Source organism: Zingiber officinale, chromosome 1A, assembly GCF_018446385.1.
Source record: "Zingiber officinale cultivar Zhangliang chromosome 1A, Zo_v1.1, whole genome shotgun sequence".
NCBI lineage: Eukaryota > Viridiplantae > Streptophyta > Magnoliopsida > Zingiberales > Zingiberaceae > Zingiber > Zingiber officinale.
Genome location: NC_055987.1, coordinates 42,215,993 through 42,231,767, shown reverse-complemented (window position 1 = coordinate 42,231,767; position 15,775 = coordinate 42,215,993). Strand labels below are relative to the sequence as shown.

Below are 15,775 nucleotides of genomic sequence, written 5' to 3'. Positions count from 1 at the left end.
TACAAAATTGTAGCTACTATAATATAAATAGTTTATTTCTAATTAACACTAATTATTATTATGTTGTACCAACTTGGGCTAACTGGAATTATCATAATTGTTAATACTAATTACCCTCTCATATGATGGCTAGCTTCTGTTTTCTAATTTATTTCCTCCCAATTATGTGAGATAGTCGTGGGTGGGGGCTTGTCAGGATGACAGATTTCACCTTTTACAAATAATTGTTACAACTATACAATAATTATGATCTCATAACTACTAAAATATTATTGAAAATATAGGTAGGACACTTTCTTAGTTTTCCCAACATTGAATCCAAGCTTAAGTAATTTAACGGATGAATTTTTCTTAATGGGTGATTTACCTAACTTAAGAATAGTAAACTAATATATTGCACGCTACGAGCATTTCCTGATTTATTCTAGTGGACGATGAAAAACTTCCGTGGACTCGAACTAATCATCCCAAGATTAGTTGGATATTGATGCCAACTAAAAAAAATTATAAAAAAATATTGAGAAGATATTATTTCGATAATAAATGTAATAGAAGCATGACAACTTTGTTTTTTTTGTTTTTGTTTTTTTGTCATTTTAGAGAGATTTTTTTTGAAAAAGAAAAATGGAAAAAAAAAAAAAAAAAAAAAAAGGGAACTAAAAAGACTACACGAACTGAAACCTTTTAACGAAACAACGTAACCGGACAAAGAAAGAATGAATTATTACTATGATCATTTTATTGAAACCATCATTGTACATAGCCTGAAACTTTAGTTGCACTCATCTTACCACAAAATTCTCTTCACCTCGTTGACTAATTAACATCTTGACTGGAAAAGGGGATTGAATCTATAGTTTGTCGACAAATAAAATGCCAATGCAGCAAATCGAAGGAAACAACTATAATTCTATGAATAAATACTGCTCTCGATTGGTGAGATGCAACTTCATGTTCCTGGTATTTCATAATCTTCTGAACAAATTGTGATTTTTGATGGCAAAAAGTGACTATGCTCGTCCCAGCGGAACAAATTGTGATTCTTGCATATGAGGAAGGAGGTGGGATGTTGAGCAGTGCCAACCTGAAGAAGTATCAGAGGTTGAGGTAGAAGAGTGCGGCTTTAAAATTCACCAAATATGTTTGGGCATTCATGCCACTTTTTCTGCTCTCTTGCTTCCCAATAACCGCCGACGTAGCGGTATGTACCGTCTTCGCCTTCTCTTCGGAACCATCTTGGCTTCCAGCCCGTCTCTTGCATTTTCCTTGCCTGCAGAAAACAAATTGATATGAGCATCAGAGTAATCAGACCAAGAAATAGCTTTTGCAACTTCAACACAGTTCGTCTGTTTGGTGATGATAGTTAAAATTGTTTTTGTTTCAACTTCTCCAAATATAAACATGCACTCTTTGCAATTAAATAAAACCCCATGCTACTCATACTTGGATACAAGCATCGTACACGGGTCTGTATCCAAGCGTCTAACAAGGCTTTGGTAAAAAAGAAAATTTACATATGAGCAATAGAAATATTGAGTCATCACTCAGTGTCAATCTCAGAGGGTTGGTATCCAACATAGGTACAAAGTGGATAGATGAAGTGTTTGTGCTTGCTTACCATTCGCTGCCTTTGTTCAAGCCGTAACTTCTCCGCATTTGCTTTCTCATACTCACCATTTTCCAGATGCCTCTGGTCTGGTCGAAGTCTCGAATCTGTAGGTGGGAGTTTCTCCTTGATCCAAGACGAAACATTTGCATCAGACAACCACGAGAAAGAAACGATAAAAAAAAAAAATGTTTTGATCTGACACCTGTAGCCCAGAAGTTAACTCATTCAGTGTAATTGCAAATGATGTTAAGTTGTATCGTGTTGGATTAGCAGGAGGGTCGCTCCTTTTCCATAGCAAATAGGCATCTTCAGTAGGAATAGCCGCCTTGTTCGAAACATCAGTTCCTTTACAGTAATACATTCTATCATCCCATTTTCCTGTCAAGGATGCTACTTTGGTCTTGTTTGCGTCCTCAACAAAGCCAACCACCTATGAAATAGTTAGCTCAGTTCGTATTATGTTCTTGGAAGTAAGACCAAATACAAAGTAGTTTTCTTCTTACTTGCCGAGGATTACGATCGAGAAGAGACTTCTCCTTAAATCTGAGTTGGCTCGAAAACATTCTGTTTCCTCTTATGTTCATCATACCATGGTGTTCACAGTAAAGTTTGCCAAATATGAGATTGTAGATGGTGCTTGTGACCTGGAATATATAATGTTAGAATATAATGAAAAGCTTAAGTTGATATGATTACATGAGAATGCCAAGTCAACAAACCTTACTCCACTGGAATATCTCACCATCATCAAATTCTAGGGTCAAAATGCCGACGGGATCAAGCTGGATGGATTGCCCCCAGAACTTTGAGGTAAGGTTGCTATCCCCCCAAAATTTCCAACCTTTGCCTTCACAGTGGCAGGCGATGAGCATCGGATGATGGCTAACCTAGAAATTAAAATGATGAAGGAGCTCATATCCAATTCAAAGCCGTCTCTTGACTGAACTGTGAATTACTTTTTTAAAAAAAATAAAGAAAACAATGACTAGAAATTTGCTTGCACCTTTAGGAAAGAAACTGTGAACAACCTATAAGTATCATCAAAAGTTAAATATCCATGATCATACACAGAAGAATTATGTGATGCATAAATCAAGAGAAACAAAGTAATATGCAAGGGAAAATAAAGTCGATAATGTTCAAGTTTCCAATAATCAGGAATTGGGCAATGAATTTACAAAATGTTCCTAACATTTTTTTTTTACGCAATGTTTTAGCAAGGAAAACCACATAGAAATTAGCAAAAAAAAAAAAGAGTAATTCCTGTAGCTGACATGGTATGCAAAAAATCTTTCATGGAATATTACTCTAAGATTCCTTTAGTTTGAGAAAATAAATAATGATGCAAAGATCTGAGAAATTTTAGTAATCTTTGCTTGGGCCATATATTCCCAAAATATGTTTGATTAGACATAAGATATTACTGGAAATTACTTCAAGGAAATTAAAAGAGGCAAATTGGAAAATGCTCCCTGCATAACTATGCACAAATTTCATTGCTACTCTCATATAAACAAACCTAGCAAGTGTCCATCTGAAAAGGATGGTTAGCCAAACAACTGTTCTCGAGTGAACAACTAGAACATGAATTCATACGGTATTGTCAGTAAATTTTTTTCAGTGATCTCAGAAAGTGATGTGAGATCAGTAATAAGCTGTAATTTGCCAACTCTTGGTAGGGGTGTGAAGACTAGCACACAATAACCACAAATCGGGCTTTCTAAATTCTGACTGATTATGACTAACTTTTTTGTAGAGGAACATCACTCTAACATGTCTAAATTAGGAAACTATGTGCTTCATCTATTCATTAGGAAAGACTAACAAAATAATCTTCATCATGGATATTGAAGAGTTTAATGGGAGAGGATCAACCAAGTAATTTGTTTTTCTTTAAAAAAATAAACAGATGTATATATGCCACTGCAAGGATGTTGATAGAAATTTCGTAGTATTTTAGATAGGCAATAGCAAATCTCATGGGTTATAAATGCAAAATATAATTTGCTAACGTATGTGAAAGATTGAAGAATAACAACTGTATCCTTGCTTGGTTATTCAAATGAAACAAGAAGTCATCGTGCACTAAGTTAATATGTTAGGTTGCAAAGGAAGATGTCAGCTAAGTGGGTCAGCGCATCCCATAGTATGCTTGAACAAGTTATAAGAAATTGATCTGAAAATGTTTATAAGCATACTGAACATGTTTGGTACTTACCTTTTCTGACATGAAACGGATGCCCTTTTCAGGAAACTCAGCTTCATATGTTTCTCCTAACAAAGGGTTGAAAGGTTTGCAAATTCGACCAATAGAAGAAGCATATGCAGAAACTGCAAATGATGCTACCTTCAGAACTCTCATCAGACTGTTCCCCTAACAAATAGGGAAAAACAAGAAATACAAGTCAGGTTTTATAAAATGGAATTGCATAATATGGGATGAGGATCGTAATGACGCCAATTTATAATTTTATTATGCTCAGACTTAGATTTATATCCTTCTAAGGATTCATCCATGAGAATGCATCAGAGAAGAGAGTCAATAAGGTACGTTGCTCAGATTGAGTCCAACCAGCTAAAGTCATTCATCAGATAATAATCAGGAGGCCTGGACACTAATGTTATTATAGTAGGTACTAAATTTGAATTGGGATATGAACTCAACATTATAAAATGGAATTGGATGAAATAATTTTAGAATGGTATAGTAAGATAATTCTTGCTGAAAATTAACCAAGCTGTCAGACGTAGGAATAGAATTTTCTATCTGCATGCATCATTTTTCTACCTGGAATTCTGATTTTTAAATGGATCATCTAGTCAAGAAAATTATGGACCTGTACAAAACGTTCTTGAAGTTATCATCAGACAGCTATTTAAACATGAATGCATTGGCATCAATAACGATAAGCAATGAGTTATCAAACCTTTTGGCCATATTCATAGGCTTCATCCAAAAGGTGTGAATACTCGAGCTCTTCAAAGCACTTCTGAAGGGATGACAATGGTTCATTGAAGTAAACTGGTAGACAAACACGTGTAAGATCCTTACCAACATTGTCTTTAATCAAAGACCAAAGGCCCACACTTTTCTCCTCCTCAATGGGTTCTGGTAGCTTCTTTCGCCTTTCAGGATAAGAAACTACATCCTGACAACAATCTTTTTCTTTGGAGTGTATTATCTCACCAATGCCATTCTTGCTTCTCACCCTTGTCAAAGTGGCACAGGAATCAGATCCAGACTTGTCACTGAAGCCTTCATCTGTATCGAAGAAAATTGGCTCATCATCATCCGAAATGTCATCAGTTTCTTGCTTTTCTACATCATCTGATGATTCCGTTGTGCTATATTCTGGAAAGCCAAAGAAGACATTAACAGGGAATATAATTTGAGCAGGCCTCAAGTCTGTTGCTCATTTATGTATTGATTTAGTTAATCACATACTATCTTATATTATCTCATTGTGGTAGAATCTATCTAGTATGGATGGCAAAATACATTTAGACACGATGATGTCAACAAATAAATAGAATAATCTAACTATTGAAACTCCTGAACCATTTACTCATTTATAACAAATGCAACTTGAACGATATATGGACGATATATGGAAACGGTAAGCAGTTCAAGTACCATTACAGAATGTAAATATTGCATATAAGCAACACAAATGATCATTATGATGAAGCAAAACTTAGAAAATAGGAGTAAGCTATACCACTATACTTTTCGTGTCCAGAACAAGAAAATTCAGTTTTCAATAGCTGCAAATGACCACCACGATTTGTTTCTTCATCTTCAGTGTTAGTGTACTGCAAAAGTGCATGCAAAACTCTGCATGTTATATATATTCCAGCAACTATTACATACTGTCATGTAGTAAAAATAAAAACAAATTTTCTCTAGGAAACTTGCTAAGAAGAATAATTAAAAGTTGTATTTCTTACTACTAGATGTTGCTCAACAGTAGCAAGAAACTTTAGGTGTTCTTCATACTGAAGCTTTACTCGTCTATGATATTCTGAGAGCTCTGACAGCATAATATGTTCACAGTCTCTTATCACATCCTCCCTAAGTCCCTCAGCGTGCATATGATCTCTAAGTCTATCAGTTGAAAATGTTATACCATTTGAGAGAGAAGAAATTCGTTCACTCAATGTTCTAAATGAATATACACTCCTTGCCAAGACTAATGCCTGAATCCATGTTACACGATCTTTCTCTGAATCAGTTCTCAGATGAAGTGTCTTCGTGCGAGAAAATATGTAGAACCGTCTATCATCAGACTTGCTCTCTCGAAAAGATGAAACCTAAGAGGAAAAGCAAAACTAAATAAATAAATGCAAATAGATAAGTTAAAATTTTAAGAAATTGAACTTAAACAAATGAAAATCCAATCCAACATAGCCACAAAAAAGGCTCAAGATGTACTAATGTAGTCCACCTATCCAGTTTAACAAGATATTTTTGTGAGACAGAAAGCCCAAGAACCAAGGTTTGTTAAACCACAAAAAGTAGACTAACCTATGGATGTGAAATGTAAATGATGTCATTTCTTAAACATTTGCCCAAGCCATGTTGTTTCCTAAACGCATCTTGGTAACCGATAAGGTAACAAAGAAATCTTACAATTGGTGAAGGATATTCTAAAATCATTATAGCTAAATATGGCAACTAGAATAGGCACCCATTGGATTTTGTTTTGATTCTTTTGATTCAAGATAATAAACTTAGCAAACCACAATTACAGGCAGCAAGTTAAAATCCCATTTCATTATACTGTTTAAATAAAATTAGTATAGCGGCCATAGTATTGTGATGGTACATTGGTAATATTTATCATCTCATTCATGATCGAGGATATGCCCTGATGCATTCCACTAATGCAGATCTGACATGCGTCTCTTTTCCAGTTTAGCACATAAATCCTTGAGCACTGTAAATATGCCAGCAAGTAAATGTAAATCTAATCCTTATTGTTGGTGCAACCTTAGGTCAAGGTTGACCCGACTCGAGTTGACTTGACTCGAGTTGTATTTTGATGTTTGACTTGGGAAGATTGTTGATGCAACTTTAGGTCAAGATTGACCTAGTTGAGTTGCATGTTGATGTTTGACTCTTGTGAGAGAGTTCTATTCTTGTTATGGGACAAGAATAGATGGTTGGGAGATTATTGGTGCAACCCTAGGTCAAGGTTGACCTGGTTGACCTGAAAAGTCCAAGTATGGAGACTTGGCAAACGGAAAAGTCCAAGCAGGGAGCTTGGCACGCGAAAAGTCCAAGTATGGAGACTTGGCACTGGAAAAGTCCAAGTACGGAGACTTGGCACGGGAAAAGTCCAAGCGGTGTAGCACGCGGAAAGTCCAAGTATGGAGACTGGCACGGAAGAGTCAAGCAGGTGATAGAAAGTGAGTGAAGCCAGGCAGGGAAAGACCTAGTGAGTGAAGCTAGGCGGTGGAAATCACGGTGAGTGAAGCCGTGAAAATCCTAGTGAGTGAAGCTAGGTGAAAGGGAAAGTCCCGTGAGTGAAGCCGGAAAGTTGAGTGAAGCCAGGCAGTGGGAAAGTCCTAACTGGATGTTAGGCGTATGGAATCCTGGTGAGTGAAGCCGTGAAAGTCCCGTAAGTGAAGCTGCAGGAAAATCCGATGGATCGTGGACGATGACATCCGGTGTTGAGGAAAGTCCAAGTAGGTCAAAGGGATTGACCGGACACTGGGAGGAGTTCTAGCAGTCGAGGGAGTGACCAGATGCTAGGGACGGTACCAATAGGTCGAGGTTGACCGGATATTGGTTCGAAGTCTTGGGACTTGGTGGGCCAAACTTGCTCGGATCGGTCACCGCACCGATCCGATATTGTTGCTTCGATCGGTCCGTGACCGATCGATATCGGTCAAGCTTTCGTTATCGATCGGCCCGTGACCGATCGCCAGCAACGAGGCAAAGAGGGCCGATCGGCCCACGCATCGATCAAAGATGCCCGATCGGTCCGGGACCGATCGGAGACGACGCCGCGGAAGAGTTACCGATCGGCCCGCGACCGATCACGATGTCTCCGATCGTCCACGCATCGATCGAGTACGCATGTAGGTTCTCAGATAACCGACGGTCCGGGACCGATCAAGATAGGCCCGACGGCCTGACCGATCAGGTTCTAGGCCGCGACGCAACGGCTAGTTTCTTCGCTGTCTTCTTCGCAGTATAAAGGGGTCGAGGCGCCGCCGACGACTCTTCTTCCTTCGCCGTCGCGCACGCTTTCGAGCAGCTCCTCCAAAGCTTCGCGTGAGCTTCCTACTTTTGGGTTGTGAAGTTGCCGCTTCACCTCCAATCGACAAGAAAGCAAGCAATTGGTAGAGTGCGATTGTGTTCATATTGTATTGCTTTTCTTCTGCTCTTGTACTCTTTGTTTGCTGTTTGTGGCGCGAGGTTTCTCCACCCACAAGGAGTATATTAGCCGGTTCTCCGGGGACTCATCCACCGACGGATTGACCGGACTCGTCCACCTTACGGACACGCCGAGGAGTAGGAGCCCTAATCTCCGAACCTCGTTACATCTTCGTGTTAAGGTTTGGTTTTCTTCTCTTCGCTTTTTTGTATTTTCCATTGCGACTAATTGTAGGAAGAAACGAGAAGATTTGGGGCGGTATTCACACCCCCTCTCTAGCCGAGAAGATCCTAACAAGTGGTATCGGAGCGAGGCCGCTCTTCATCGGATTCACACCCGTGGGAGCACAAGCTAGAGATGGATCAATTCGGAGAAGACATCACCATTCCACCCTTCTACAACGACAACTTCGCATATTGGAAGGTAAGGATGATGTATTTTCTTAGGACTAATATGTTGAATTGGTTTTGTGTACAAGAAGGTTTTACTCCTCCAATGGATAAAGAAGGAGAGCCTCTAGAGAAGAACAAGTGGACGAAGGAACAAGTCCACCAATCTACAATCAACAATGAGGTAACTAAAACAATTGAATTTTCATTACCTACTAATATTTTGTGTAAGATAGGTAAGTACAACAATGCCAAGGAATTATGGGATAACTTGGCCAAGTACCATGAGGAGAGCTCCACTTCAAGCCATGAAGAGGAGCCTAGTGAGCCAAGTAGCTCACATCATGGAGGGAGCGAATTGGGAGTTGAGGGCTACTCAACATCCAAGGAAGAAGAGGAGGAGAGTTCCTCTTGTTCAAGTTCGGAGCAAGAAGAAGAGGCATCTACCTCCGGAAGGGATGAGGAAGAGAGCTCACACCCATGCCCAAACCTAGGTAACTCAAGCATTTCAATTTCAAATAAGTTACATATAATATGCTTTGAGTGTAGGGAGTGTGGACATTACAAGAGCAAATGTCCAAAGAGAGTTAGGAAGACTCCACCGGCACCAAAGGTCAAGGAAGCCGGCGTCCCAACACGCAAAGGCAAGAAGCACGTGGTGTGCTTTCAATGCAAGCAACGGGGACACTATAGGAGCCAATGTCCGAAGGGGAGGAAACCTCACAAGGACAAGGGATGCACATCGATAGGGGGAGCTAAGGCAAACCCTAAGGTATCTTTTAAGGCTCATTCGTGCAATTCTAGTAGGATACATGCTAGTAATTTTATTGCATTAGTCAATAATGATAAGCATGTTAACACTAGAAATCAATACATGTGCTTAGGTGCTAAACATGTCAACCTAGATAGGGATACTACTAGGAATGCTAACCCTAGGATTAACACTTCTAAGGTTAAGGAAAACCTAGGTAGAAACCTTAAATCAACTAGACACATGCCTAGGAACACCTCAAGAAAGAATGACAAACCAAAACTTGAGGTATTAGAGAAAGAAAATCAAGTCTTGAGGTCAAGACTTGACTCTCTAGAAAAGGCTCTTAAGGATTTGACTCTAGGGTCTAGGGGTCAAAAACCCAAGTCCAAGGACAAGAAAGGTTTGGGTCACAAACCTAAGTCCCAAATGGTCAAGCCCACCTATCATAATGTTCCATTCGATTATGGAACAAAACCTAGGGCTAGGAAGACCATTACCAAGGTTACAAGGGGAGTCACCCCTATAGTTGACCTTGACGAGACCCAAATGACCAAGGCTTCAAAGCCTAAGAGGGTCATTAGGAGGGTTGCTAGGGAAGTCATCCCTAGTGAATATTTAGTGAACCCAATGAGCTCAAATAGGTATTGGGTTCCTAGGAGCATCTTCTCTACCCCATAGATGGGTTAGAGAGTGTCAACTCCAATAAGAAGGGTAGTTAACCCAACTTTGAGGAAATTGACACTCAAGGAGCATTTTCAAGGTTTTTGAGAACCTTTGAAAATGAAATGGAATAATCTTTATCATTCACTCCTTGGAAGAGTAAAGTGTGCCAAAGTGAGAATATATTAATCTTACTTTAAGTTGACATAATTAAAAACCTAGAGAAATATCAAATTGGGATTTTGATATTCTCTTAGGTAATCAAGGCAATCCGGGCCTTAAATTAGAAGTGCTACTCTTGTAGAATTTTAAATGGTATAAATCAAACAAGAGATCAAGAAATGCCAATTTGGGTTTTGACATTTTCTTGGAGCACTTTGGGCAATCTAGGATTAGGACTTAAGTTAGCTAAGTGATTAAGGATACTTAGATAGGGAATTTAGGTATTTTATTTGTGCTAACTTGCCATGATTGGTTGCCATATGCCATGCCATGACATCATATTTATTTTATTATCATTTGAAATGTCATGATAATGCTTAGGTTATCTATGTGTCAGGTTTATTTAATTGTTCAAACTTTATGCCATGACATCATGACATTGGCACATGTTTTCATTTATGATACCATTTTATGCCATGTCATCATCTCTTGCATTAATAATCAATTGAATTGATTTAAGGACAAACATATAATTTGATATTGAGATCAAATTGGTGTTTAGAAAATGCATGAGAACTTAGCCTAAGTTGACCTTAACCCATATCTCACATCAAAATTGACTTGGATGTGTTTGATACACTTTAGATGTGTGTGAGATATTAGGATCATGAGTTAGGATCAAGGTGCATAGGTTTTGTACCTAGATGAGCCTAATTCAAGAAAATAGGGATCATAGGGAAAGCTTGTGTACAAGTCATGTACATTTAGCCCTAAGATTATGGTCCTAAATTCAAATGGTTTTAAAAGCATTTTAAAATTGATTTGAAAAACCTTGATGAAGCTTTCCTAGTGATAGCACTCATCATTGAACATTGTGATACAAAACTGACTTAACTTTGAACTATTTCAAAGTTTTCGAATTTTGTATCAAGATTTGAAAATGGAAACTATTTTCATAGAAAATTATTTTTCCATGATAATGTATGTTATGAGGAATGTATCCTCAAAATTTCACAATTTTTCGAATTTTCTGGAATTTATTAGGGGTTTCTGAATTTCGGGAGAAGAAAATCAGAAATCCCTGATCGATGGATCGATCGGACCGATCCAGAGGGTCGGATCGGTCATCGGACCGATCCAGTCTGTGGATCGGTCCGTGACCGATCCATGAGGTCTCGATAAGTTAACGTGTGAAATTCATCGCATGTCTGAAATTTCTGACGATTGGTTTTAGATTTATAAAAGTTTGAAACTCTCAAGACATTGTTGGTGCAATGGTCAAGGGGAGTTGGCTTTTAGGGGGAGTTTTACTCTCGAGGATTAGTGATATGGGATTATCATTAAGTGGATTGTTGAGCTTAGTATCAAGGGAAAATAAGAGTTTCAATGAAAGGTATGGGACTTTCATTAGGAAGAAACTCTTGACCTTGATTCCCTCTTTTTGATGTGTGTCAAAAGGGAGAGTGTTCATCGGGGAGAATTATTAGAGAACCCAAGTTAGGTTATCGGTTTAACCTAAGCTAGGGAAAGAATGTCAAGGAATGTTCGAGGAAGAACATTGGAATACCTTTGATGTGTGTCAAAAGGGGAGAATTATTGGAGAATCCAAGTTAGGTTATCGGGTTAACCTAAGGGGAAAATGTCCAGAGAATGTTCAAGGAAAGAACATTGGACATTGGAAGATGGTTGGAAAACCTATGTTAGGTTATCGGGTTAACCTAACTTGATTATGATTTTGTCAAACATCGAGGGGGAGATTGTGGTCAAGGTTGACCTGGTTGACCCGACTCGAGTTGACTTGACTCGAGTTGTATTTTGATGTTTGACTTGGGAAGATTGTTGATGCAACTTTAGGTCAAGATTGACCTAGTTGAGTTGCATGTTGATGTTGACTCTTGTAGAGAGTTCTATTCTTGTTATGGGACAAGAATAGATGGTTGAGAGATTATTGGAACCCCAGGTCAAGGTTGACCGGTTGACTGAAAAGTCCAAGTATGGAGACTGGCAACGGAAAAGTCCAAGCAGGAGCTTGGCACGAAAAGTCCAAGTATGGAGACTTATGCACCGAAGAATTCACGGAGACTGGCACGGGAAAAGTCCAAGCGGGTAGCTTAGCACGCGGAAAGTCCAAGTATGGAGACTTGCACGGGAAAGTCCAAACAGGGAGTGGCAGGAGAAAGTCCCGTGAGTGAAGCCGAGGGGGAAAGACCTAGTGAGTGAAGCTAGGCGGTGTGACTGGTGAGTGAAGCGGTGAAAACCTAGTGAGTGAAGCTAGGTGAAAGGGAAAGTCCCGGTGAGTGAAGCGGTGAAAGTCCCGTGAGTGAAGCCGTGGGAAAGTCCTAACTGGATGTTAGGCGGTGTGGAAATCCCGGTGAGTGAAGCCGGTGAAAGTCCCGTAAGTGAAGCCGTGCAGGAAAATCCAGATGGATCGGGATGATCGGACATCCGGTGTTGAGAAAGTCCAAGTAGGTCAAAGGGATTGACCGGACACTGGGTGGGAGTTCTAGCAGTCGAGGGTGACCGATGCTAGGGATGAAGTACCAATAGGTCGAGGTTGACCGGATATTGGTTCGAAGTCTTGGGACTTGGTTTGGGCCAAACTCGGATCGGTCACCGCACCGATCCGGATACTGTTGCTCCGATCGGTCCGTGACCGATCGATATCGAAGCTTCGTTGCCATCGATCGGCCGTCGGCCAACAGAGGCAAGAGAGGCCGATCGGTCCACGCACCGATCGTCCCGATCGGCCGGGACCGATCGAGACGACGTCGCGAAGGAAGAGTACCGATCGGCCCGTGGACCGATCCGTATGTCTCGATCGGTCCACGATCGACGTACGCACGTATGGGACTAACCGATCGGCCCGGGACCGATCGATAGGTCCTTAGACCGATCGAGTTCTAGCCGCGACGCAACGCCAGTTTCTTCACCGCCTTCGCAGGTATAAAGGGGTCGAGGGCTGCTGCTGCGCGATGACTCTTCTTCCTTCTTGCTGTTCTAAGTGCTGCTGTGCTTGAGCTTTGTTGAGCTTCGCGTGAGCTTCCGGTCGTTACGCTGCTGCGTTTGGCGTCGTGAAGTTGCCGCTTCACCTCCAGTCGACAAGAAAGCAAGCAATTGGTAGAGTGCGATTGTGTTCATATTGTATTGCTTTTCTTCTGCTCTTGTACTCTTTGTTTGATGTTTGTGGCGAGGTTTCTCCACCCACAAGGAGTATATTGTATTAGCCGGTTCTCCGGGGACTCATCCACCGACGGATTGACCGGACTCGTCCACCTTACGGACACGCCGAGGAGTAGGAGCCCTAATCTCCGAACCTCGTTACATCTTCGTGTTAAGGTTTGGTTTTCTTCTCTTTCGTTTCTTTGTATTTTCCGCTGCGACTAACCTAATTGTAGGAAGAAACGAGAGCGATTTGGGGCGGCTATTCACACCCCCCTCTCTAGCCGTACGAAAGATCCTAACACTTATGACAGCTAAGCTAGTTCCATTTATCTTGAACTAGCCATCTCCATGCACTTACCTTCTATGCTGCCATGCTCTTAAGCCCTTTTGGAACCATTGTCTGAGATTGGTTTCAGTCGATTGATCAACTTATATTTCAAAGAAATTGTCTTTGGCCTCTTTGAATTCACATTGCATAATCATTTATCCATAGTTGTTCTGAGTTATTAATTAAAGTATTGTGGATTTGTGGTATTCATAAATGTAATTTTGTAAGCTCTCACGAAACTGCTCTCAGATTTCTTCTAGTTAAGGGCTGGCATCACCAACTAAAAGGTAGATGCTCGCCAACCTTCATTTTAGCAACCAAGATTAGTTAAGATGGTAGTTCCAAGCGTTTCATTTTTATACCATGAAATCCAAAAAATTTGCAAACAATTCAGATGCCTAAGATTGTCCGGACCTAAAGAAGACAAATTGAGCAAACTGCTCCAGTAAATATAATTGAGCAAACTACTCCAATTAATATAAAAGAGGACCACAAAACTCACGAGTCACAACTAAATCCTTCTTGAGCAAAACAGCTTAGTTAAAGCAGCCATCAAAGGTAAGTTTCTTACAAGAAAAAAGGTTCGAACTCGAAAACCCGAACCAAATACCGTATGAAGGGGAAAAAATATCGAAGAAAGAATAACAAAATAATTTACATATTCGACTACAAAACTACAGATCCGCTTTATCCATATGCCTCAAAGGTCACTCTTTTTTTCCAATTCGAGGCTCACTAGATCCGTGAATCCCGTGTCTCAATCCAGTTGTTTCCCGGAACGATCATGCATAGTGGACTGACGCCAGCGACTGATACAACCCTAGCGACAAGCAACCACTCGCAATAAAATGTCCAAGCAAGACGAAACAAATCTTCGCTTCCATGTTGCGGGTCAAAACAACGCCGAGCTGCCCCCTTACTTTATAAGTTACAACCAAAGACTGGAGCGCCTGGGTACAGCCTTGGTATGCAATAAATTAAACTCTCAGATGGATGACCCACTCTCGAAAAGTCACCACTTTCACCACGAGTGAGGAAGGTAAAAGGAAAGGAACGAGATAAAAGAAAATTTATCGTGGGAAATGAATTTGGAACTGGGAAAAAAAGACACTTTTTCGTCTATTCCTAAGAAGATGGGTAAGAATTTGAAATAACTAAAACGATCATTTTTTTTTTGTTTTTTTTTTCTTTGGGTATGATGAACGGAAGAGGGAGATCCAGTTCTTTAACCCCACGGAACTCCAAAGCGTGAGAATCGCATGCGAGCGAGGAAAACTGGCAATGCTTTTTTTGTCGAACACGTAAATTCCAAATTTTCCAATCAGCTCGGCATTTTGGCTCATTCAAATTTCCGGATCTGATGCAATGCCACTCGAGGGGATTTCTCTTTCGTAGGGATAATTCAATAGATGGGGAAAATTCGTGTTTTCCTAGATGATCGGGATCTGCCGCGTACCTTGAGATAAACGATGCCGACCGACTTGGCGGACGACTTTTTTCCGGCGGCCGCTCGGGAGGAGATCTTCGTGGAGGTGTCTCCGATGATCCGCACAGCCGCGTCCTCCTTTGTAGGGGCACCGTCACCGGGGCGGATCTTGGAGTAGGAAAGCACGCCGCGGCGGAGGGAGAACCAGCGGGACCGCCAGCCGCGACCGTAATTGGTCCACTTGTAGAGAACGCCAGATACAGCAACCTCCTCGCCGTCGTTCGGAGATTGTTCCACCTCCGTGTCGTCTCCCCCGGCGGGCGCAGGGTCCGGGCATCGGTGGCCGACGTCGCTATGGCGATCTAGGACGATGCAGCAGAGGGGGTGCATCGCCCTCGCCGAGCTCATAGCCGCTCTCCGCAATGCCCGATCCAGCAACCGATCACGAACTGGCGAGCCGCATTGGATCGCAAGCTTCCCCCAAACTGCCGATCCTTGAGGCACAAGCGAAGAGAGAAGAAAGAAGGGGCGTCAATATAAAGATTTAATTAAGGAGCAAAAGCGAGAGAAACAGAGTTTTATGCTGCAGCAGAGTTATTACGGATTAGAAGAAAAAAAAATTATAATTATTAATAATATAAATAACGTAAAAATAAATAAATTGACTTTCTAAATTAAATTATATTTTAATGAATGGGATGAGTGAAGGTTAAAATAAAAGGAGCAAAGGATAAGAATTCCTCCTTAAGAGGAAGGAAAGATTTATTAATATAATATAATATAATATGTTATCTTATTTAGAGGGAGAAAAATGAAGATGATATAAAATTGTCTTTATTTTTAAAAATAAATTAAATTAATAAAATTAATATTAATGATAGTAATAGGAGAATATATATGGA

General features: G+C 40.5%; 1 protein-coding gene across 3 annotated transcripts; it reads right to left on the bottom strand.

Annotated features, from left to right (window-relative positions):
- Nucleotides 1–717: 717 nt before the first annotated feature.
- LOC122023793 (oxysterol-binding protein-related protein 2A-like) lies at nt 718–15,421 on the bottom strand. 3 transcript variants are annotated; one of them, XM_042582144.1, is made up of 10 exons: nt 14,904–15,421; nt 5,558–5,920; nt 5,329–5,422; nt 4,537–4,961; nt 3,828–3,983; nt 2,329–2,496; nt 2,113–2,253; nt 1,812–2,039; nt 1,619–1,732; nt 718–1,270 (listed from the first exon to the last, which is right to left on the bottom strand). In XM_042582144.1, exons 1-10 carry the CDS (start codon nt 15,279–15,281, stop codon nt 1,124–1,126), a joined length of 2,214 nt encoding a protein of 737 aa, XP_042438078.1. In that variant the 5' UTR covers nt 15,282–15,421; the 3' UTR covers nt 718–1,123. The 3 variants fall into 3 exon arrangements, with proteins under 3 accessions (XP_042438078.1, XP_042438087.1, XP_042438095.1); XM_042582153.1 differs by lacking the exon at nt 14,904–15,421 and adding an exon at nt 14,106–14,367; XM_042582161.1 differs by lacking the exon at nt 14,904–15,421 and adding an exon at nt 14,184–14,367.
- Between the last annotated feature and the right edge of the window lie 354 nt (nt 15,422–15,775).

Coding starts and splice junctions, on each gene's coding strand:
- LOC122023793 (XM_042582144.1), bottom strand. CDS start 15,281: ATGAGCTCGGCGAGGGCGATGCACCCCCTCTGCTGCATCGTCCTAGAT. Junction 5,423..5,557: donor CTGTTGAGCAACATCTAGTA/GTAAGAAATACA, acceptor GCACTTTTGCAG/TACACTAACACTGAAGATGA. Junction 3,984..4,536: donor CCTATGAATATGGCCAAAAG/GTTTGATAACTC, acceptor CCTATTTGTTAG/GGGAACAGTCTGATGAGAGT.